The sequence below is a fragment of the Ambystoma mexicanum genome, chromosome 11, assembly GCF_040938575.1.
Source record: "Ambystoma mexicanum isolate Mex_15411 chromosome 11, UKY_AmexF1_1, whole genome shotgun sequence".
Taxonomy (NCBI): Eukaryota; Metazoa; Chordata; class Amphibia; order Caudata; family Ambystomatidae; genus Ambystoma; species Ambystoma mexicanum.
In genome coordinates, this window is record NC_090934.1 from 536,810,287 (window position 1) to 536,835,293 (window position 25,007).

At 45.7% G+C, this 25,007-nt stretch overlaps 1 protein-coding gene across 2 annotated transcripts in view; it reads left to right on the top strand.

Moving 5' to 3' along the window:
- The window catches only part of TRAF6 (TNF receptor associated factor 6), a 346,063-nt gene that overhangs the window by 44,370 nt on the left and 276,686 nt on the right, over positions 1–25,007 (top strand). For both annotated transcript variants that reach the window (XM_069623348.1, XM_069623349.1), the window contains exon 2: positions 8,219–8,537. In XM_069623348.1, coding sequence (XP_069479449.1) covers positions 8,248–8,537 — 290 coding nt within the window. In that variant the 5' untranslated portion in view covers positions 8,219–8,247. The remainder of the gene's footprint in view (positions 1–8,218; positions 8,538–25,007) is intronic.

Below are 25,007 nucleotides of genomic sequence, written 5' to 3' on the forward strand. Positions count from 1 at the left end.
GGCGTGATCGCTTCTCGCTTTTGCCTTCAGGGTCTGTTCCAGAGGCATATGCGCAGCGGATGGGCGCAGAAAAACGTGTCTTGTGAAGAAAACCTTTTTAGGTGGGTCGGTAGCAGCTGTGGGACAGGCTCACTCCCTTGGGAATAATGATGAAAACCGTGAGGTGGGCCCTGCCACCTTAACAAGCTTGGATACCAGCTGTGGTCAGTAGCGGCGGCCCTCCATGTCAGCGCCGTGCTTGTTCTGGGGTCCCTGGTTGGCGTTTGGCAGTTAGTTTATTGTTGTCAGGGTGCAGAATTCCTGGCCTGTTCGCTAGTTCGAGCTTGCACCACCGTCAAAGGTGTCTTTGTGTTTGCGTGGCATGGAATTCTCGACTGAAGAGGATCAATCTTCTCTCTATCCATCCATGCTTGTGTCTCTTCTGGGAGGTCGAAGAATAGGGTGTGGTTCTTGTAAAGGGCTTTTAGGCAGGCTGGATACATCCGCATGTATTTCAAGCCTGAATTGCAAAGTCTAGCTTTAGCCGAAGTGAAGTGTGCTCTGTTTTTTTGGACTTGGAACGTGTAGTCCGGGTACATTGCTAAGTTTGCTGACGCTCTCGTATCGTGATACACAAAAGACGGTTATGCGGGGAAGTTAGTATCCATTGGGGTGAATTGTCCCCATTGCTTCGTCCAAACCAAAGGACGCTGGATTTCTAGTATGTTCTGTAAAAAGGCAATCACCCGTTAGGACATGGACTCTCACCGCTCTTCAGAACCCCTGGACTGGGCAGGACCCTGTGTTTTCCTCACGTGGTCTCATTTTCGATTCTTTTCCCTCTCAGGCCTTCCATGCCCATTCTCAGTTTCTGGGCAGTTTGACACAGTATTTTCAATCACATCTCCTGTGCAATACCCCATCAGATTGCTATTTGCTCCCCGTCACCCTTAGATAGGGACTCCCACTGCCTATCTCACCCTCTGGTGTCTCTCCCGTCACATTAGCAGATGTTTTTGTTCCGGGCGCCTTTGAGCGCCCTCCCTCTGACAGATTCCTTCTTCTTACGGCTCGGCTCCGCACAATCAGGCGATGCCGTTCCTTTACTTGCGTGACAGGGCACGCCCCAGCGAGACCACGTCACGCTCGCACACCCGCGGCCGCATCCACAGACATTGGATGCGGCTGCGTGTGACGTACGCACACACCCCCTTGTGTGCTCACGCCCCCAAGCCGACACGTACACACGGAAGTGGTTAATACCACTTCCGTTCCATTCGCTCGGCACAAACGACGCGCCAGAGACAGCCTCCGTTGCTCCTGAAAAGAATCCCCCGCTAAGCGTGCTTTTTCTTACCCCGTGGCCCCCGGCCACGCTAGCCACCACTTTGTAGATGGCCCACCGTTTAGATGGCCCACCTACACGAGCCATCTTTTCTATCTTAATTTAAGGACCCATGCGGTTCCCTAACTCGGAGGGTTTTTTCTCTTTTTAGTTACTACCCCTCAGCAGTTGCAGCACCCAGTCTGTGGATACCACTGCTACTGACTACACGCTGAGGAACTTGTGACTACAGGTAGGATCACCCTGTATTTCCTGGTCACTGTCCTCAGAGTTCTTTTTCCACTGCACGGGTCGCACTTTGCTCTAAGCAGGCACAGGCACGACCGCATACACGATGGCCCCCCGTGCGGTACACAACCACATGTATTCCCTGGCACCTTGCAGGTGATTACCCTGCACTTTGCACTTCACCTTTCACTTGGGATTCAGAGTCCTATAGGTTCACTCTAGCCGCTTGAAAGCGGCTATGCTCAATCATTCAAATGAGCACCTGCACTCAGTAATGATCACTTTGGAGACTGGATACCATTTGTTCTGTTAGAGTATACGAAACAACATTGCAAGTTGAGTTATTTCATGTCCCCTTGTGCAATGTTCCATTGTGTCTCCCTCTGCAGGTTCTGTTGCAGCCTGCTGAGGCTTGTACACGCTGCCCTATCCATGAGGACAGCAGGTGACTCCGCCACCACAGAAACTATAGTTGTGTCCTTATGAAGATGGTTCGCAATAATATTTAACCATCAAAACCGGTCGACCCCACAGTTGTGGTTTTTCCACAACTTCACAAGATATCTCCCTAACAAGGAGGAGTTATCCAAATATCAAAGACCGCAACCCAGTCACCAATGGGTTTTTTAGCACCTCAAGTGCACAATAAGCATTGTTGAGCTTCTGAAAAAATCTTCAATGTGATGATCCATATCACCTTGTTTCTTAACCCTCTTTTTAGCCAGACAATCACCCGCATGAAATTGACCTTTAGACATTTGGGTCAATAAAGGAAAATACAGCAAATCCAATGTTCCTAAAACCCTTCATGCCAGCCACAAGACAAGACGTCAGTGACATCACGACGAGAAATCTTTTCCCTCTCGTAGCAATCTATGACCTAACGGGTGATTGCCTTTTTACAGAACATACTAGAAATCCAGCGTCTGTTGGTTTGGACCTTTGGAATCAGACGAAGCAATGGGGGCATTTCACCCCAATGGATACTAACTTCCCCGCATAACCGTCTTTTGTGTATCACTACAACACTACGGTTAGGGATGGTACTAACTTTTTACGGTCAGAAAAGAGCGCAATTTGCCCTGTTGTATATCTTCGCTCTCCGTATCGTGCCTCCTGGCCTTGAGTAGGATAAAATCTTCCTGTCCTTATGGTTGAGGACTTTTACTATTCTAGGGCCTGTTGGGGCTCCTGGTGGCGGATGTCTAGTGAGGGTCCTTTGTACCCTTACAGTTATCAAGCCTTGTAAAAGGTCCCAAGTCTGATTTCACATAGGAACATATTCTTAATATAAGTTGTGGGGTCTGTCCCTTCTTTGCCCTTGGGTAGGCCGACAATGCGGATGTTATTTCTGCAGGCTCTTCTTTCGTCGTCCTCGGCCCTGTTTTCCAGAAGACTGACCTTTTTGCTGCAGAATGTACACTTCAGTGTGATTTTCTTGGGTCATCACCATGTTTTCCATCAGATTCTTTTCCAAATCTGTAGTTCTTTCATCCAGTGTTGCAACCACCCACATCCATTATAACGCCATCTATCTTGGAACTCAAAGAAGCTTTTAATTCTGCGATAGCCAACAGGATTTGGTTGTTCGCATTGCCGGCTTCTTTTGCTTTGCCCTGTGTCGCCGCCATATTGTTCGTAGTCCCTTGTGGCAGGGTTTTTGCATAGCTGTCTATTGTTGTTTGATTGCCTTTTTGATGTATATGTTTTGCAAGGCATTTCGTGTATCCTGTGCACTGCAGTGATGTGCTTAGATTAAATGCACCTTAACAGTATTGCTGGTCGATGGCAAGTGGCGTACACTGCGTAATTGTATTGCATCTCTAGGCTTCTGTCGTGGCACTCCTTATGTTTGTTTTTCTTTGTTGGGGAGGGCTAGGGAGGAGACCTCTGATGCGTAGATCAACTGAGGGGTTGCTTTGGGAGGCGTTCCACTCTGTATAAGCCAGCGGTACACCAGTTGCGTAAATACTCCTATGGCGTTGTGGGGTGATGTCTGGCTTAATCTGCAGCGTAACGATGTAGTGGCTCTTGGCTATGCCTTCACTTTCCTTATACGCGGTTGCCATGCCAAGGTGAGGGAGGCTTTGTCGCTTGTGTTATCTGATTTGCCTTTCAAGTAGATTTCCTTCAGAGCTCTTGGCCCGATAGGCTGTAGTGCTTGAGTTCCACTTGCATTTCCAATGGTGTGCCTTCAAGACTCTCCACCCTGAGACGTTCTCTTGGGGAATTTATATTCCCCACTAGTCACGCTGGTAGAGGGGGCGAAGGTAGTGTGCAGCGTTTTTGCGGGGCCCTCAACAGTAGCTTGCCGAACACAGTTGTTATGCACCCCACCGCCAAGTTTGCGGGTTGTTGCCAATGCTAGTAGGAGACCTAGCAGTGTCTTGACGGTGGGTGTGCTTATGTTTGGGGGCCCGAACAGCCTCTGTGTAGCTGAGAGTTGGTGGAAGCAGGCGCGCACATCAGCAAGGGGACCCACCGTGCTTCTGCAGGATCTGAGTGATTCGCGCTCACCTGCTTCTATTCATTGGACCCAGCCGCTTGACTTGCTGGCTACTGTGTTGCCCTGCGATGCGCTTTGGTGCAGGCATTCTCTTCTTTCTTCTGCTTCTCCCTTCCCAGGGGTCTTCTGTATTAGGACAACAGGCGGTCCGAGATTGCTAGGTGTACAAGCCGCGTAGCTGTGAATTCCCGGTGTCGGGCGATCTGCAGAGAACAAAGCACGTGCCACCGATGACCAACTGAGCCGTTTACTCGATTCAAGTGATATCTGTGCTTCCAGCCGGTACCTTTTTGGACGGATTTTTCCACATCAGGCAGGAGTTCACGGATGAAACAGTCATACTCCATGGCTGCTGGCCACACCCTCCTGTGCCGTCATTGTTCTTTGCCGATGACACAGTAATTTTAGCTATGTCTCTCGTGGGCTTGAGAACAATATTGAACGTGTTCTTGGACAAATGCAATTTGAGGTCAATACAGAGAAGACAAAAACCTTTGTTTTTAGACCTAGGTTTGCCAAGCCCCAAAGAATAATTGTGAAAGTCAATGATATTTTTGAGCAATTCAAGTTCAACAACTACTAGGGGAGCCATATCTCTGGTGATTCAGATTTATAGAGCCCAAGCAAAATCGCCTACCATGTATGATTTGACACATTTGTAAGGGCTGAAAAGGCCACCTTGAAAAGTTTACTTGGCCTTCCTATTACCTGCCCCCCTTTTTCTCAGAAGTTGGCCTGAAACCAATTGCTGACAAATTAAATTTGAGACCAGTTTTATACATGTAAAAGGATACTTGCATTATCTGAATCTTGATACCCAGTGGAATGACCCTGCATCTATCACTAAGACAAGTATAAAAAAAGCAAGCTCCAGCTCCAAGGAACTCTTTGTGATCTCGGGTAATTGGAATCCCTGATAGCTCCCGAAGATCCTTGTATCAAGGACATACAAATCGCCCTATCAAATAAAATCATCACCCTCCAAAATAGAATTGAAGCCAAAAGACTTATTATATCCAAACCTGACAAAACACCCCAACAGCACTCCTGAATTCAAATGCTCACAAGTCTTATCCGCAGTTGTGGAGAAAATCATAGCATCGCTCAAGCCTTCTAATTGCCAAGGCAACACTTGCCCTGCATACATAATTAAAGAAGCTGCTAGAGACCTCGCCCCATTCATCACAAAACTAATAAATGCAGCATTCCGCACTTGCAAAGTCCCAACGAACCTCAAGGACGCCTGGGTCCTACCCTTGCTACAGAAAGCTTCATTTGACCCGACCATCCCTTGAAATTACAGGCCAATTTCCACGGTCCCATTCCTCCTTAAAATCTTGGATAAAGCGGCTTACTTTCAGATTCAGCAATATGTAGAGACTAATAACCTTCTAGGATTAAGACAATCAGGCTTCAGACCTCTTCATGGGACTGAAACCGCACTGATCGACCTGAAAAGGCAAATTGACTCACTCTGGACAAAAGGAAATGTGCCCTGCTCCTTTGACTAGACCTTTCGGCTGCCTTTGATTTGGTGGATCACTCTATTCTCTGCAAGCACTTGTCCTCTGGGGCCAATTTCTCAATGGAGGCCTCAAACTGGATCCAATCTTTTCTCAACAACATGTCTGAGGGCCTTCTCTCAGTCGGCAGCTGCCAACCCACCCCCAATCACATGTGGTGTACCCCAGGGATCATGCGTATCCCCCACCATGTACAAAATATTCACAAAGCCCTTATTTGACGAACTGGACCAGCTGGGGATCATCTACACCAACTACGCAGATGATACCCACATACTCCTACAGCTCTCGGGCGACTACGACCTAGCCCTCTTGAACAAAATATACCAAGTCATTCAGGCATCGATGGCGGTTCATGGATTATGCCTGAATGACGATAAGACTGAAATCCTAAACCTAGGTTCTCCAGTCCACCTTAATAAACTTGACGCGAAGTACAACGCATTCTCCATTGATGGCGTTACCGTCAAAGTAGCTAAAGAGACCAAAACATTAGACTTCTACCTAGACTCCACCTTAATGGAGCAAGTCAATGCCACGTCCTCCGCTACGGCATACACATGCTAGCTGATCCATGTTTGCAAACCTTACCTATCCACCAAGAGCTGCACTACCCTAGCATGAGCTTTAATATTGTCGAAACTTCACTATTGCAACGCCCTATCTGCAGGAGCTAGCAAAAAGACTACTAATGAATTACAAAATAATGTGCTGAGAGCTGCACTCAGCATTCCCAAGAGAGAACATATCTCTGCGGCCAGAAGAGAAACCAAATTGCTTTCCATCAAAGCCAGGATTCTATTCAAATTAGTATCTATCACCCACAAATGCCTAAATAATGCTGCCCCACAGTACCTCCAAGAAAAAATCTGAAAATCTTCATCTCGCCCCAAGAGATCTGCCCAATCCTGTTGCATCATAACGCCCAGATTTAACTTAAAAAGAGCAGGGGGGGGGGAAAGCTTCCCGGTCTTAGCCACCCAATATTGGAACGCATTACCCCTGCATCTCAGAAACAGACCAAACCTTCCTAAACATCAGAAAAAGCACATAAATCTGGTTGGTCTCTAACGACATCTGAATGTAACCTCGGTGCGCCCAATCTCACTGTGTGACACACTGTACTGTACTTTACCTATAACCTTAATGTACTGTAAACTGCTTTTTTACCTGTACTGTACATAAAAAAAAGAAAACGGCATCATCTTGTGGCGCTCAGATACCTTCGGATGAGGAGCGCTTTACAAACAAGTGCAATGGCAGTGAAGAAGAAGGCTGCCGAGTTGTCTGTGTGGAATTAATTGAATCTAAGCTGTAGATTGTCTATAGGACCAGCTTACGTTTCAGGGAGGTGAACTGTGTGTTTTGAGACCTGTCTGGACAAAATGAATCCACCTTTTGCACTTACACTTGGTTTAAAGCTGAGATTTAACATTCTTAATATCGCAAGTGTTACTTGCTAATAGAATGAAGAAGGTACTATTGATTGTCCAGCAATGTGGCCTGGGAAACGAAATATTGGCTCATTTTGTGTTTTTATGTGTTAGTTATAGGATACTTAGGGCCAGATATTTGAGACCATTTATTAATGCTGTCAATACCTGTCATATAGAACAGGCCTTGATCCTGGTCAGGAAATCGGAGGATATGACAATTGAGGATAATGTGGCAAGATATATGTATAGTGCTTCGTGTATATAAGGCCAACATTATTCACGCTTCATGATTGCATTTCTGATTATGTATGTTATACATTTAATTGTAGTATCTTGAACCTAGAGGCTTTTTAGCGACAGGGTTGTACATTTTTAACTTTATCTTTTAATAAATGTTACGTTGACATTATTTGTACATGTGTTTATGTGAAATTAATTGTATCATTTAAGTCCAATGATTTGTATCATTTATAATATACATATTTTGTATGCATGACAACTTGTCGACAAAAAGCATTATGAGGATGATTATTATGGAGCAAAGGGGACAGGACATAGGAGTAAGAAATTACTGTAGTGACTACTGAACGCATAGTCCCGTTTCTTCCATGCAACCCTTCCTCAAGCCCCATAAGGATATGTAACAAGGGCCATCAACTCAGACTTGGGGGTTTGGGGGAAAGAGGACTGCCGGACTAGCAGAGCATGTCCGTGCCCTCACTGTTTTGTACCTTTTTTATTTTTCTTTTTACATTTAAAGGAATTTTTCAATGCAAATATCCCTGGTCCCATCCCCTGACTGGGATGCCCATACAGTCTGGAAGGAATGGGATTATGGGCTAGGAGTACAATAGTGACTACAGTGAATAAGCTTTCCGTTCTCTGGTGCTTTTACGAAATATGGAACTTGCATTTCCTACTTAAATCAATTGGTGCTGGAGAGGCTGTGCAAATCAATGGAGAAGACAATAGTGTTGGCAAGTGGGAAGTATGAGAGTAGCTGGGTAAGGGAGATACGGGGAGGGAGGTGAGAGTAGAGTTGCATGGATCAAGATGGTGTGTCCAAAGATTTTCACCCATACAATGTAACCCCCAAACCTCTGGCTGCATTTTGATTCTCGACATCGCTTTAATAGATATGTAGAGGATGAAGTACGTGAGCTGTGTAATTTGTTTTTCATTCTTTTTTTTTTCCTGACAGGAATGCTCATTGTCAACTAAGATGCGATTATGAGTCTCCTACAGGCGGATAGCGAGGTTTGTGGTTTTGACGACGCCTGCTGTGGTGCCATGGCAAGTGCATGCAGTGCCAAAGAAGACAGCTTGGGGACCCACTCCACCACTGGAACAGGGAACCAGCCCAGCTCCTACTCTGAGGAGACACAAGGCTATGATGTGGACTTTGATCCCCCCTTGGAGAGAAAGTATGAGTGCCCCATCTGCCTCATGGCCCTGCGGGAACCAGTGCAGACTCCATGTGGCCACAGATTCTGCAAAGAATGCATCCTTAAATCCATAAGGTAAATCAGTGTGTGCCCTTCGGATTTTGTCCTTGTAGCCGAAGGGCATGGTGAGATCCCACTGTCTTTGGTTCATGTGATCAGAACAAAGGTTATGAAGGAATTGTTGATTTGATGTAAGTAGCTACTATGTTTTTACCTCACCCAGTGTCTTTGTCTTTCCAACTTGAGTTCCTTTTCATCAGTGTTCTCTTCCCCATAACTCAAATCTCTTTCACCAGTTTTTTATTCTCCACCCCTCCGGTTCCATTTTTTTACCTCCAGTGCATTTGCCAGTTCCACAGTTCTAATTTCTCCTCATGCGTGGTCCCATTCTCTTTCTTAGCTATACAATGGACCCAACACCCCATTGCCTTCTCTTCCCTCTACAGTTTCCCCTATATTACCCCAGTTGCATTCTCTTCATCTCTCCCCTCCTGACACCCACACCTAGTTCTGTTGTTTTCCTATATGACAACCACATTTACAAAACCAGTAGACACATTTTATTAAAGGAACCAATAAGGGTTTGGCCCGGACTGTGCTGCTGTTGGTCACTGTGTTGTCCTCATGTTTTCCTACTGTCGCCATTTGATGGAGTGGAAGCCTTTCCGTACAATGAAAAAATGTGATCTCACCTTTTCCATGCTCAACTGTTCCTTGACATGACTAGTCCTTTACTCGCTATGGGACCTGCTACTAAGTAACGAAATGGGGACTCTTTACTGACATGCAGCCTTTCCCAACAATTGGGTTCTATGGCATGTCCGTAAGCTGATAAACACACAGAGCAGCAAAGAGAAAACCTATCTGAATGCATTTCCCTTAAATGCAAGGGATACAACCATAGCCGAAATTGAAAACGCATGGTCTATCATATAAATGACAGTATTTCAGTGCTCCAATCAGGATGCGGTCCCACACACTAATTTCTGTCCTCTCCACTCAAATCTTATTACTCTGCTGCTCTAATGGTAGAAAGCTTGTTCTACCTATTCCAATGGGTTCATGGCTGATGCTTCATTGATTCTTACTGGGTTCCATGGAGTGTGTGTTTAATCACTTTGACCCAAGGCAGACCACTGAGGAGTTATACCGTCGCTGCCTTTCTCTCCATAGCAGGGAATACCCTGCTGATCCTGCCCTCCTCTTTCCATCTTCGTGTACTCTTGATCTGTATTCTTCAACCCTTAACAGAGCTTCTGCCAGCACTGGTTCATGAGAATGCACACATCACTGCGTGCCCTTGCTCGGAAGGCTGCTGCGTTAAGTCAGATGGGTGAAGGGAATAAGAACTGACGGTTGCCAGCTGTGTCAGAGTCCCTCACCTGCTTCATTGGTTCATGCTATCTGCCATCCGGCAGCAGTAACAGCAGCACAACTCTGTGTATTCAATACCACTCCTAGCAGTGGCTGATGTGTCCTGTGGTGGATCCCTGCACCATTACACGTAGAGCAGGCTCCCTTCACTGTAGCAGAAGCTATTCGGTGCTTCCCTTTGCCAAGGATCATTCTGGTGCTCAGGCATTGTGGCGGCTTGTGAGCTGAAACGGGCTCAGGAGAGAACGCTGGCCCTCATCTTTAAGAAGGTGATTGGCTTTTCTGTATCTCATACTGCTTATTTATGCCCCCTGCCCTGCTGCAGAAACCGATGTCCAAGTACATTTGATTTCTTTCATTTTCTGCTTAGTTTTCACTTGTAGTAGTCTAACAGCTTTGCACCAAATTAGCCAATCCTGCAGCAGCCTCTTCTTCTGTCAAACCCACCAAGGACCTTTGCTCAGCCCTGGCTGCACACTTCACCACTAAAACCCAAAACATCCTCTCCACCCTCTCTTCCACATCACAGCATACACCAGAGCCTCCCTTGGCCCCCCTCCTCGTACCCTCTTTTCTTTCACCCGTCACACCGGACGAGATCACCACTCAAGTCCTATCTATGAATGCTTCATCCAAACAGGTAGACCCTTGGCCCTCCAAAACTATTAAAGACAATATTGATTCCCTACCCCCAGCCTTGGCTGATCTCAGCAATCTCCCCTTTTCCTCTGGAGCTTTTCCAACAGCCCTGAAGCCCTCCCTTCTGCACCCTCTTCTTAAAAAAAAAAAAATACTCTGCCGACCCCTCAATTCCAGCAAAATACCACCCTATCTCCATTACTCCTTTCCTGGGCAACCTCCTGGAGAAACTGTTTTTCTCCAGCATTGGATCTTTCATGGATTCACATGCTTAGAATATTCCCCGTCGTCAGGCTGGGAACCCTCGGTACCTTTTTATAAAGGCGTTTTCCATAGAAAAAATGTCGACACTTCTGTGTCCTATCTATGTCGTTTTGGGCCGCTTACACATGCCCCAATAGGACGTAGCGGTATATAAGCCCCGCCCCCGCGGCTGCCATCAGATTTCAACCGTCTTCCAAAGTAATGGGATCACCTCGCGTCATCTATTTTTGCTAGGTTGTTACTTTGTTTTTCCTAATGTCTGGAAAAGCTCTTTTTCGTCCGTGTGCTACATGCTGATTAAAGCAGGTGTATGAAGGAGATGGGCAAATGGACTGTATATATTGTCTCCATCCTCACCATTTGGCAGACAATTGTGACATCTGTAAAGGCTTCTCCCAGAAGACCCTCAAAGACCGGAATAGGCGGTTGGTAGCTTTGTTGAACGACTGAGCAGGTGCATACCCCCCTTCGGAGGTAGGCTCCACGCATAGCTTGGCCTCGACAACTAAATCTCTAGGGGCTCCCCGCTGTTCAGTAGCTGAACCTCCGGCGAAGAAAGTGCGTTCGATGGAGAAAAGCTCATCGGAAAAACATTCCACTAGAGAATCTTCGTTGAAAACGAAAACCTCATCGTCTTCCTCCTCGTCAAAGAAGGAGAGAAAAGGCCTGTCAAGATCCTCCTCAGGTGATCATCCTAGATCATCGTCGAGTCGAGATTCTTCAAAACACAAATCAGGTTAAAAAAAAGGCGGGAACGCCTCAGGGCTCTGTACATCCACCAGCGTCATTGACGGGAGTGCGATCGTCAACGCCTTCACTGCCAGTGACCAAGATCGTCTCTTCAGGTGTTCCGCCGCAGGTGACGGCTACAACGACGGTGACGATAGAGAAATTGACCTCGTCGACGGAGACTCCACAGGAGGGCTGGCGACCGTAGGTGTACGACACAGTTTTACCAGAAACCTTGTTGCAACAGGAGGCAGCCCTGTCCATATCCTCCGTGGTTGACGATCGTGAGTAGGTGGCTGGGCCAGCGGAACTTGGGTTGCAAGGGGTTAGCTCTCTGACTCTTTCGAGCGGGGCGAATATCCCGGTTACAACTCTGTTGCTTAATCCTCAAACGGTTTTATCCCTGGAAGTTCTGTCTACATTACAAAACTTGTTGAAGAAATTAGATGAAAAGTTACCTCAGGTTGCTGCTCCAGCGAGACCAGTCGACGACGAGCCAGGTCCTTCCCATCGACCGACTCCTATGGCGTCGACGGCAGCACCGGTCTGTGAAGACGTCTGTGAAGACGTTCCGTGTGCGCGCCCGGAAGAAGGAGAACTGCCGGAATCCGAGTCAGAGAGAGTCCATATCGGATATATTGTTATCCCCCTCTAGAGACCCGACCTGGGAGTCGGAAGCAGAGATGGAAGCGCCAAGAAGCCCAGCCCAACCGTCACCCCCAGATGACATTGGTTCTTTCCACGTGATGAGTAAGGCGTGTACCGAATTTGGGCTGGCCCAGGAGGAGGAGAAAAAGACCATATGGGAAAGAGGAGAAAATCGGTATTTTCAGTCCCCATCTTAGATCATGTTTGGCAAGAAGGACTACAAACAATGCGTCATCCTCTCTCGGAGCCGGCAATAAAAGGTAGACTGGAAAAGAAATTTAAGGCTCCCCAGTCTACTCCGAAATGTTTGTCCTCTCAACCGGCTGTAGAGTAGGTGGTATCGGCGGCTGCGGCAAGGAAGGCAAGGTCTCAGCACAAATGCACAACTCCTCCGGAGAACGAGGCTAGGAGACAAGATGCCTTTGGCAAAAAGGTGTTGTCGGTGGGTGCAACAACGGTGAAGGCGGCCAAATCTCCGGCTATTATGGCGAGGTATGACAGAGAGATGTGGCATCGTTTAGCACCCATACTGGAACATCTGCCAGTCGAACACAGAAAGGCTGCGATGTTACTTGTCCGAGAGGGGGAAGAGGCCTCTAATCACTCTATAAATATCGCTATAGACCTGGCAGAATCAGACTTTAAGCAGGTTAACAACAGAGTGGTTCTGAGGAGACAGGCAAGGCTCAAATGCACCAACATTCGACCTGAAGTGCAATATAAAGTGTTGGATATGCCTTTTGAAGGAGACCTTCTTTTTGGGGAGAAAGGTGGATGAGGCCTTGAAAGGCATGAAAGAAGATTCTGACACGGCACGTTCTCTGGGAGCTCTTCAGAGTGGCAGAAGTTTTTGTTTGTTTCGCCCCTTTAGAGGAGCGTCAGGAAATTCCTCATCAAGGGACCGTACTTTCAATAGACCGTCGTACTCCTCTCGGGGCTACAGGCGAGCTTCTCAGACTGCAAGAAGACGTCGAGACTATAAAGCCTCAAGGAAGAGGGGAGGTTACTCATCATCGTCGAAGGACAAACAATCAAAAGACCAGCAATGATGAGTTTCAGAACATCCTGGGAGGCAGGGTGTCTCACTGTGGCGACGAGTTGGAAAAGATGACCTCGGACCGGTGGGTATTGGACACTGTGAAATTCAGCCATTCCTTATAATTCAAAAGCAATCCGTCGCACATTCCACCAGTGTTTTCGGCTCAACCCCACCTGAACATTTTAAAGCAGGAGGTAGTACTGATGCTACAAAAAGGGGCTATAGAATTGATACCTGTGTCACAGAGAGGTCAAGGAGTGTATTCCCGATACTTCGTCGAGAAGAAGCCCAACAGAAAATGGCGTCCCATTCTTGACCTCAACAAAACATTAAAAAATCTGAAATTCAAAATGCTTACACTTCAGGAAGTGATCCGGTCGATTCAACAGGGGGATTTTCTGGCGTCGTTGGATCTCCAGGATGTGTATTTTCATATACCAATGCGTCGATGACACAGTTCCTAGGGTTTGTAGTTGGGCGGACCCACTACCAGTTCACAGTGCTCCCATTCGGACTAAAATCATCTCCCAGGACGTTCACGAAGTGCCTAGCCCCGGTTGCACCATGGTTAAGAAAGCAGGGGCATCATGTTTACCCTTATCTGGACGATTGGTTAGTGAGGAGTTCATCCCCTGTGACAACGCAAGCAAGTCTTGAGGCGACCATGCATCTTCTACGACGACTAGGATTTGCGGTAAACTTCGAAAAGTCCTCATTGACTCCCTCAAGAAGCTTGGTGTTTTTGGGTGCAGAGTTCGAAACTCAGTCAGGATTGGTGAGAGCATTTGTGGAGAGGATCCACAGGCTCAATCAGCTGGCAAGACGGTGGAAAGTCAACACCAAAGTGTCGGTAAGGAGATATGTCAGTACTGGGAGCCATGGCTTTGTGCATCCCCTTAGTGAACAACTGTCGCCTCTTCATGAGGCCAATTCAAGAATTCCTGGCAGACCGATGGGCCCAGAGCCAAGGACTTTGGTTGGACAAACTGACCGTCAACAACAAGCTCCTATGAGCACTTCGATGGTGGCAAGTTGTCAAAAACCTATCCAGAGGGGTTCCCCTGCTGGAATCAGAGTTTCACATGACCATAGTGACGGACGCGTCGCTGACTGGATGGGGGGGGCCGCATCTGGGATCTCTCCAAACGCAAGGCTGGTGGTCGGCAGAGGAGTCACTCCTTCATATCCATGAGCTGGAGTTGAGGGCAGTGCGTTGGGCCCTGAAATCTTTTCTGCCGCACATAAAAGGGTCAGTGGTGAGGATACTGACCGACAACACGACAACAATGTTTTACTTGTGAAAACAAGGAGGTACTCGCTCCAGAACTCTTTCCACCGAAGCTCAGGAATTATGGCAGTGGGCCCTACAACGAAATATAACTATAGTAGCCCACCATCTTCCGGGAGTAAAGAACGTACAAATGGATTCCCTCAGCAGGGAAATGGATCAGATACATGAATGGGAACTGAACGAACATCAGTTGTTGGAGGTTTTCCGAAAGTGGGGACAGCCTTCTCTGGATCTCTTTGCGACGAGAGAAAGAACAAGAAGTGCAAACAGTACCCCAGCAGATGGCCACAGAATGATTCACTGGGGGAAGCGTTCTCCTTCCCATGGACGGACAAGTTTCTATACGCTTTTCCCCCGTTTCCACTCATACGACGGACCCTGCAATGGATTCACAGGTACCCATGTCGAATGATCTTAGTGGCTCCTTATTGGCCGAGGCAGGTGTGGTTCTGCGACCTGCTACAGCTATCCATAGCACAGCCAGTAAGGTTTCAGAAGGTTCCGAACCTCCTGACCCGGGACAAGGGAACAGTGTGGCATCACGATCCGGACAGTCTCAACCTGACGGCATGGCTCCTGACTTCTCAGAGTTTGTTACCCTGACTATTTCATCGGATTGCCGTTGAATTCTGCAAGCCGCGTGAGCTCCGTCCACGAACACTTCGTATGCATGCAAGTGGAGGAGGTTCTGCATTTGGTGTGAAGATCAGCCAGGGTTAGAGCCCCTGAATATAACTCCGGAACAGCTTCTGTCGTATTTGCTGCATTTAGTGGACAGTGGGTTATCTTTTTCATCTATAAAGGTTCACCTGGCAGCCATTTCAAGATTCACACGGAGAAGGCATTCGTTACCATTGTTTAGTGATAGGCTGATAAAGCACTTCATGAAAGGTTTATTTCGCACATTTCCACTAATTAAAAAGTTTCCTCCGAACTGGAGTCTTAACCTAGTGTTGATGCAACTAATGAAAGCTCCCTTTTGAACCTATGGCTTCTTCATCTATGAAATCCTTATCGTGGAAGTTGGCTTTTTTGGTGGCTATCACTTCAGCACGACGACTCTCGGAGATACAAGTATTAGTCCTAGATCCTCCATACTTGAGATTCTTTAAGGACAAAGTGTTGCTGGCGACCAACCCTCATTTCATACCGAAAATTCCTACTGTCTTTCATAAACATTCGTCTATTGTACTACCTACATTTTTCCCCGACTCCTTCATCGGTCGCGGAAAAAAGCTCTCCATACACTAGATGTGAAAAGAGCTCTAAAGTTTTACCTTCATCGTATTCATCAATTTAGAAATACAAAACAACTGTTTGTGGCTTATGGACCGTCGACAAAAGGAAAGGCGATTTCAAAACAAGGACTAGCTCGATGGGTCTCGTTGACGATTGCCACTCGAAAGCAGGGAAGCCGCTGGAAAGGCGTCCGAGATCCAATTCCACAAGATCAACTTAATCTTCGGCAGCGTTGTGGGCCGGGATTCCGTTAGGCGACATCTGTCAGGCGGCATCCTGGCCAGTGCCACATACATTTACCCGCCATTATTGCATCGAACGGCATCATGCAGACGATGTACAGATGAGACGAGCAGTCCTATGTCATCTGTGTGTGTATATATATATATATCTATCTATATCTATCGTAATATATTATGGTGGTTGTTGTTGTTCTTTTCAAGCTAGCGTATAACCACTTAAGTTTAACAAAAAAAAAAGAGAAAATATGTGGTTGGGATGTTATTGGTTTGCATTCACACAGCCAAAATCAGGAGTACTGCTATAAAATCTATTCTAAGCATGTGAATCCATGAAAGATCCAATGCTGGAGAAGGGAATAGTTTCTTACCTGTAACTCTATTTCTCCAGCATTGGTATCTTTCATGGATTCACATGCACCTGCCGGCCTCTCCTACATGCAAACTATATGTACCCATCCTACTTTGGGGGGTTAAAATCTGATGGGAGCCGCGGGGGCGGGCCTTATATACCGCTACGTCCTATTGGGGAATGCGTAAGCGGCCCAAAACGACGTAGATCGGACACAGAAGTGTTGATATTTTTCCTATGGAAAACGTCTTTAGAAAGGTACCGAGGGTTCCCAGCCTGACGACGGGGAATATTCTAAGCATGTGAATCCATGAAAGATACCAATGCTGGAGAAATGGAGTTACAGGTAAGAAACTATTCCCATCTCTCACCTGACCCTCCACACTGAATCTATTGGTTCCTTCCACGACCATCAATCTGGATTTAGAGCATCCAGAGGCACGGAAACTGCTCTGCTGAACACCCGAAAGAACTGCTCTCAAATCTTGACACCAACGCCCCCTTTATCATCATTCTGCTTGACCTCTCCTCTGCATTAGACGCGGTTAACCATGACACCCTGAGAATCGCAGGTCAGGCTCTGGCATAGTCAACCCCCTTCCTCTCTGACCGCCAATCCCAGGTAGACCTTGGAGCCTTCCACTCTACTTTCACTCTCAATTTGTGGCGTTCCCCAGGGATCTAACCTATCCCCCTGGTTCTTCAACGTCTATATGGCTGCCCTGGTGCGTCAAATCGCCACTTTCACCGGATGATATTGAACTATCTTTCAGGCTACCGTCAGCCGCCTCCTCCTCTCGCTCATATCTGACTGTCTGCTATTCAGTCTTGGTGTGCTGCAAACAACCTCTGCCTCAACGCCACTAAGACTGAGATCATTCGCATTGGTAACCTGCACCCGCTTTCCCACTTTTGCTCTGGTCGGCCTCCCTTGGCCCTGCGCCCGCTCCACCTGCGAAGCAAGAAACCTTGGGGTCCTCTTCGACTCCACTCTCGCCTTCTCCGCTCACATTTCAGACCTCTCAAAAAAGTCTCTGCTTCACTTCCTACTTTTCTCACTTTCCCCCAGAGGCTCACTGTCTCCAGAGCCCTGGTTCTCTCCATGCTGGACTATTGCAACAGCCTCTTCTGAACCTCCCTTCTTCTGGCCTGCGCCCTCTGCAACTCATCCAGAACAGAACCGTGAGACCTATCCTTGGCCTCAAGCCCAGGGACCGCATCTCTCGGGCACTGAAATACCTTCAGTGCCTCACTGTGGCAGCAAGGATCAAATTCAAGACTCTTTGCATTGTTCACAATGCCTTCTGGGGCCTGCACCCTATTTACCTGCAACGCTGTCTACCTAAATGCTGTCCCTCACGAGCCCTCCGTCATCTACCTCCAACCTTCTGCGAGTGAGCCGGTTCTCTAAGCAGAGATTTGGAGGGAGATCCTTACCCTCAGCACGCGCCTCCCTCTGGAATAGCCTCCCTGCCACCCTCCGTCTGGAGCCGGATCTCAAATTCTGGAAACTGCTCAAGACTTTCCTCTTCCTTCTGTCTCCCTCTAGCCTGCTAACCTAGCTCTCACCTGTTTTTCCCTCTCTCCCTCCTCCTCTGTACAGCATGCAGCCTGGCTGCTGGGTGTACTGCAGAGTCTCTCCGGTCCACCCGCCAGTTGTCCCTCGCGCTTGCCTCAGACCCTACACTCTACCCCACTCAATGCACTTGAGATATTAACCCAAGAATGTCTCTCTCTGCACTTAACCCAGTTTCAACCGACCGGGTGCACTTGATTTACCCCCACACACCCGCTCCCTGTGACCCTCCGTGCACTTGCTAGATCCTTACGCACCGCTCCAAAGATCTAAAACTGCAGAACCACTGTCCAGCCTATTTGCTGTCCCCCATACAGTTAAATGTACTTTTTACACACTTACTCTGCCTGTGCAGACTATTATTGTCTCTGAATTTCAAGGGCTCTGAGCGACTGTTTATTCCCATATTCCCACCCTCCTCGAGCGCTTTCAAACACTTGCCTGTGTATAGGCACTATATAAGTAAACAATACCATACCATACCATGGTTTAAATCCTAAGGATGAAAGGAAGACCATGTGAGAGATGTACTTGTCTGAGGCAGATTTCCATAAGGAGTATTTGTTTTCTTAAAAATCATAGTGAGAATGTGTTAATAAATAAGAATGACTGGGAGCATTGTAACCATTTATTATATTAGAGGGTATGACATTGAATACCCTCCCAATTGCAAAGCTGGAAACAGTACAGAAGTTAAATGGCAGACTGACAAATTACCAGTGAACATTTGGACCCAGAATGGCTGGCTGGAGAACTTCATTGTTACTTTCCTATATTAAAAAAAAAAGAATTTGCCATATAACCTTGACGCAAAATAAATAAAAGCTGCCATGAGACCAGGAGCAGTAGAGAGGCACACAACAACACGAGTGGCACAAGCAGGAGGAGTTGAGGCCTGAAAGAGGCATGACTCTGACGTCTCCCGGACTGTCAAGAATATGGGAGCTCCCAGAGCCTTAAACCTCTTTGAAAGCGAAGACATGTTTACCTGACGTGCAAAAGGGACTAAGGCCATACACCCTCCTTCGCAGAGGGAGAAAACTGAACAATACGGTCTGACGGCTGCTCCACCTCTGTAAACTGGGATATAGACTGTTCCTGGTCAGGGAGTCAGAGGCTGATTCTTGACTCAAATGTGCTTCTCAGGAGAGCAGGCAAAAAAGCAAGAAGCAGACCATGTTCAGGCCAGACTGCTCCGCCATACCAGCCTATCAGCTGCGAAGACTGCAGGTGGCTCAAAATGCAGTGGTCAGGCTAGCGTATAGGGTAAAAAAATCAGCCCCAACCTCTAATCTAAGAAGAGGTTTACATTGGTTGGCAGTAAAGGAGAGAATTGAGTTTAAGGTTCTTTGCCTGGTTTATAAGTGTGTTAACAAGACAGGGCCAAGATATCAATAGATAAAATCAGGAGGCATGTTCCTACCCGACAGCTGTGCTCAGCAGATTAGAATTTACTTGAGATACCACGCACTAGGTATGTGAGCAAAGGGGACCGTAAATTTGGAGTCTACGTTACAAGAGCATGGAACAAACTCCCCAGAGAAATCTGTGAGATTAAAACCCTCCTGGCATTCCGTAGGGCCCTGAAGACTCCTTTGTGTAGCTAGAAGTCTCAGAATTGAGTTGGTACAAATCAGTCTCATATGTTTAAGTGGATCCAGGCCAATTTAATGGCAATTGATACATCTGCGTCCAATTACGATTGAATTCGTCCGGTGCGCATTATAAATTTACAAATCAAATATCCTCAGGCTACGTGTGGGTGATGACCAAGGCCTGAATCAATTATGAATCCATCTTCCTTGGAGAGCATGCTGAGCAAGTGAGTGTCCGAGTATATGCTTTCACATGTCTACCAGCCAAAGATGTCAGAGCATCCTAGACCACCCCTCGAAGACAAGTAGCATATATCCCTGAACTGGACATATGGAATACTCCCTATCATGGGAAATATAGCAGAGACTCCCAAAAAAGGCCTGGATGGATCATAGGAAGCTTTCCAGGGCAAGGTCCTGGACCGCCTGATATGCCGGGGGACTTCGTTATCTTTAAAGGTTGGGCCCAAAGACCTTGCTGTGCACAATGAGAGTGTTTTAGTGAGATTAGACTCCAAAGTTGTGGGCCTAGGTGCTTCAAAAGCTATACCCAAGGTGGGGGATCTCTCTTTTTTTTTTTTTTTGGGGACCTATAAGCAACTTTGTGGCCGTGGACAAGACACCATCCACATCTGGGCTGGGCAGAGCACAAATCATTTGTTTGTCAGAATCGGAGGCAGAAGTTCCAGAGAAGCTGGTCATCATGGGACCACTGGCCGGATCAGAAGCAGCTGAAAGCCCTTTCCATTAAATCTGCAGAGGAGCAATCTTCTGCACACGGTTGCACTGGCTGCAGCGGGGGATGGAGGAAGAGAAAGGCTAGAGTTGCTTTCTTTCAGACAGAGAGGAGGAAGATCACTGCACATCCTGGCGTCTTGCACAGAGTACAGATTTTCTGCTTGGATATACTTTGTATCACCGGGACATCACCTCGTCCGCCTCTTTTCCTTTCTAACTATGCAAAAGCACTTGGACTTCAACACTGTAGAGCCAGTGTGGAAAGGGTCAATTTCCCCTTTTGTTTCATAGCCAGTATGGGAGGTGGTCTCTAGTGAGAAACTGTGGCAGAAATGGGAGGCAGCTGGTATACCTCAAAGAATTCAACACCTGGTTTCTATCTAGACAATTCAAGTTTCAGAGTAACTGTTCAGGCATCACCTGCTAGAGAGAAACTGGCTAGTGGTGTTGGGCTCGAAGGACAGCTACCTGTGTATTCCCTTCTTACACCCTCAAAGTTGATTTCTTCACTTTCAGTGCAATGGCGTACTGTGGAAGCTTGCATAGTTCCCATTTGTTCTTTCGTCAGTTCCCTGGTGATTTGCAAAGTTCCTTAAGCCATTGACCATAACATTCAGAGTGAAGGGAGTTTACATGAAACTTTATATGGACATGATATTTATCTTGCGGAGCAAGGAGATTTTACCCTCCTGTTTACTTGGCAGTGGAGATACGCCAATATCTCTGCATCCTGATCAATCGTGAGAAGTCGTAGCTCAGTCTCACATTGCAGGCCGGCGATCACAACCTTTCTCATTGCCGAAGCTAAAAATCTAGCCTCTTCACTTCAGGCAATTATTCGTGTCTCCTGCACTACAGGGCCATCCATTGGCTCTCGACCAGGAACCTGCACAAGGGACTGCCTTACGGCCACAAAGTGCTGCTAATGAACGGAGCACCGATGGAGATGCAATGGCGTTCTTTAGAAATCCTAAGCAACCAGGCAATATTAAGATCCCTAAACGCATGGGTGATCAGATAACCAGACACCATTTTCTTTGACAAAAGCTTAATGATGTCTTTTAAATCCACTGTATTCATAACTTCACTAAATGTACATCTCCTGCATAAGGATCCTCTAAGTGCAGTGCTTACTTTGTTTGCTGAACTGCATTTATTGCTCTTGTGTGTCTTCAGCGCTATGTAGAATTGTACTCGCAAAAGCATTGTGCTATAGTTTCACCACTACACGTGAATAGTGAATCTAGACTTTAAGGGGTGATGATGCTAGGTTCATTGGATTTGTAAAAGAGACTTTGAAAAGCTTTGTTCTTCAAGTGAAAGCTGCAAACAGAACGTATTTAAGGGAGTCTATGCCAGCATGATTTTGTTTTGTGATATTGTGGGTCATTTTTCATTTTGCTTGTCAACAAGCAGAGCCAAATATAATATGGCGTATTAATTTCTGTAACACTGCCTTAAATGAATGGGGAATGCGCATCACCAAAAAATAGCCAGATATGAAATCACTCACCTATCTGCACCTTACTTTGTGGACAACTGCCCAGTGCAATTGACGGAGGAGAGAATATCTGGCATGCCCCTAATTTGCCCATCTCGCTGTACAGATCTTTAAGAATGACCAGCTCCTGATGTAGCTGCATTAAATCATTGGTAGCCAGCTATGATGGAGAATGTTGGCTTCCTGCTAGAAAGATTATAAGCAGCTGGAAACTTCTGACATACCTAGGAGTAGGTTGTTCATCCAGTTTAGATAAATGACTGGCCATTATTGAGTGGTTCTAGAAGAATGTAAAAAGACAGCATTTGTTGATAATAGATGTCAGCAGAAAGGAGATGAGATGGAATGCAATGCGCCAGAATGAAATGGAGATTTTGTCTGGGGTGGAAAGGGGGAGTCGGAGGGTGGCTGAGTGAGTTGGAAGCAGATGGGAGATGCCATGCCAGCAGGTGCCATGGAAGGCGCTGTAAGAGTATAAAAGCACTTGGGCTCTCTGGTACGGGAGATCTGTTGAACACACTTATGTTTTTGGGTCAATGGCGAGCAGGGCCAGGCTGGTTGTAACTGGCAAGAGTATGGAAATGGATAATTGGGCCACTGTTTTAGCAGAAACATGGCATCTGGACAATGAAAACATATCGGCTTTAATTGGCTGGTCAAGGAAATACAAGAATTGAGATTTGAACTGAATAACCTTTATTTTACAGTGTCATTTAGCTAATAAAAGCAACTGTTTTGATTTCACATTTGTGGCTTTAGTTGACATTTAACTAGGAGAGAGTAACATAATAATTGAAGTAATGTTTTTGATTATTTTGTTTTTTGTACGTTTTGACATCGAACTAGAACAAGCATACACATACTCCTTTCTAGCTTTTCAGTTAAAGTATATGTTCTTGCAACCACCAAAGATGTTTCCGTGGGAGCAGGGTCAAATGAAATGATGCATGAAGAAATTGGCAAATAAATAAAAAGAAATACAACTTTGGCTACTACCCCAGTGTTACCACATTAAGGGAAGCCTTTATGGTGGTTCTTTCCTTTTACCTCACTTTCTGATACTCCCATGGTTTAGTAATGTTGGTTTAGCCATTGCTTGTTTCCATAATGCACTCCTGAGCATGGGTATGAACTAAGGCTGGAAAAGTGCTGTGTTGTAGTAATTCCAGTCAAGGACTTTTAGACCCATGTGACTGCATAAACTGGTTTGTTTCAGTAAGGACAAGGGATCATTCGGGAGCCTGGATGACGACATGATGAGAGGGGTGGGAATGACCCTTTGTGGAATCAGCATCCTAAATCTACCAGGAACAGACTGCTAATCTGACCTACCCTCTAGACCCTTCAATTTTATAGGCTTGTAGTCACCTGACCGATCTGAAATCTAAGAACATTCTGAAAATCATCAATAGACTAGTTGCACGACATAATAACCAGAAGTTAATAACTATGAAGATTTAAATGTGAATGAAAATGATGTATTATGTAAGTGTGAGGGGGATATTCCAGCTGGAAGGTCTAGTGATGATTTACAGAATGTTCTTAGATTTCAGATCTGTCTGGTAACTATAGTAACTTAGCACAAAAGTTTACATTTTACTTTTTTCAATAACTACATGGATTGAATAAATTAGCATATTGGTATGTTTTGTATTAAAACAAACATTTTTACATGCATTGATCGGAGCAATGCAAACTTTACGGCCATAACTATTGAAAGAACAGATATTCAATCTGATTTTCGGTAGTCTTAAGCAATAGGAAGCATGTCCTAAGAAATTATAATTTTCCCAATTGTAGTCACAATCATAGTTATACTTTTTATTCCATGTTTTATTCAGTTATTTTTTGGCAAATGTTCAATTATGTTGCAGAAAAAAGTTTGTTCAACATCTGATAAAATTGTCTATTTCAGTTCAATTCAAATGTAGATCACTTGCATTTTGGTTTGTATCACGGAACCGCAAATGGGCAAACGTGAGCAGCATGGTCATCCCCAGTGATAAAAACAATTGCTCCATTGGTAATGGGGATGATTCAGTACTGGTGATAAACACCATTCAAGGGAGTGTGGCTTCTGTGGCACACATTTGTCACGTAACCGGGAATCAAGGTATTTTGCCATTGGCTGGAAATGTAGTATCATTTCCTACATTTAAAGTATGCATGGTGTTGTGTAGAGTCTGCAGATAAACACCATGGGCATGATTTACAGAGTGTTTTTCAATGGGATTGCGCCATTTTAAAGGCTTCACTTAAATATACCCCATGCCTGTTCTCCAATTGTTCCTCAGTTGAGGGTGGGTGGTGAGTTTTGCTCAACATTTAAAATCTTTTTCCATACAATACTGTTGATAACTGGTTATGTACATTAGTACACCAATACTGCCCATCTTCAAACTATTATTGATAGTTTTAAGTTTGACATCGTATTCAAAATTACATGGTTCTATTACAAATACATAACATTTTACTTAAAATGCAATGCGCCCATTACAGAAATGTACTGGTGGTGTTCTCGAGCAAGAGTTAAATGCTATTTCAGTTTGTGTTATTTTCTTAACAGAATATCCATTCTTTGGCCACTTTCATAATAATATACCATTATCGGAATGTGTACTTCCTAAAATCCTGTGGACCAACTACAACGTCAACACTTTTTTCTAAAGCCATCTGCCATGGTCAAAATTGTTTTTGTTTCTTCGATTGTACGTTTTTCAAGCCGTGCTAAAACAAATTAAAAATGTTGACTTTTTAACATACTTATTCATTAGGTCACCCAAGTAAAATTTGTTTTTATATTTTATATTTTTTGTTAATTTGTTCGTGACTATTGATAAACAAGTCATTATTCAAAGAAGGAAGATCAGATGCAGGCATGGCTGAGTGTTCATATGTTATTCATTGCAGTCAAAGACTGATCATAGTGTTTATAAAACATTTTCCTATTGAAAAACCCTTCCAATAGTTTTCTGAATCCCAAAAACTTGATGCACACATTTAAATAAATACAAACACATGGTAAGCTAGTAACATTGAGGCATTGTTGTAGTAGAAATAGAAATGTATGGATGAAAGCCTGATTTATTAAAAGATAGTGATAGAGGAACATTTTTACATTTTTTCAGAGATGTCTATGGATGTGGTCAAATACATCCCATGGGACAGATCTGGGGGGGGGGGAAGAGGGAGAGATGGTGATGGTGAGGGTGAGTGAATGAAGTGAGTATAGGCGGGGGAGAGTGACAGATGGGGCTAACAATAGAGTAAGACATGAACGTTTAGGTTAATGAATAATGTTTATTTTCAAGGTTAAAACCC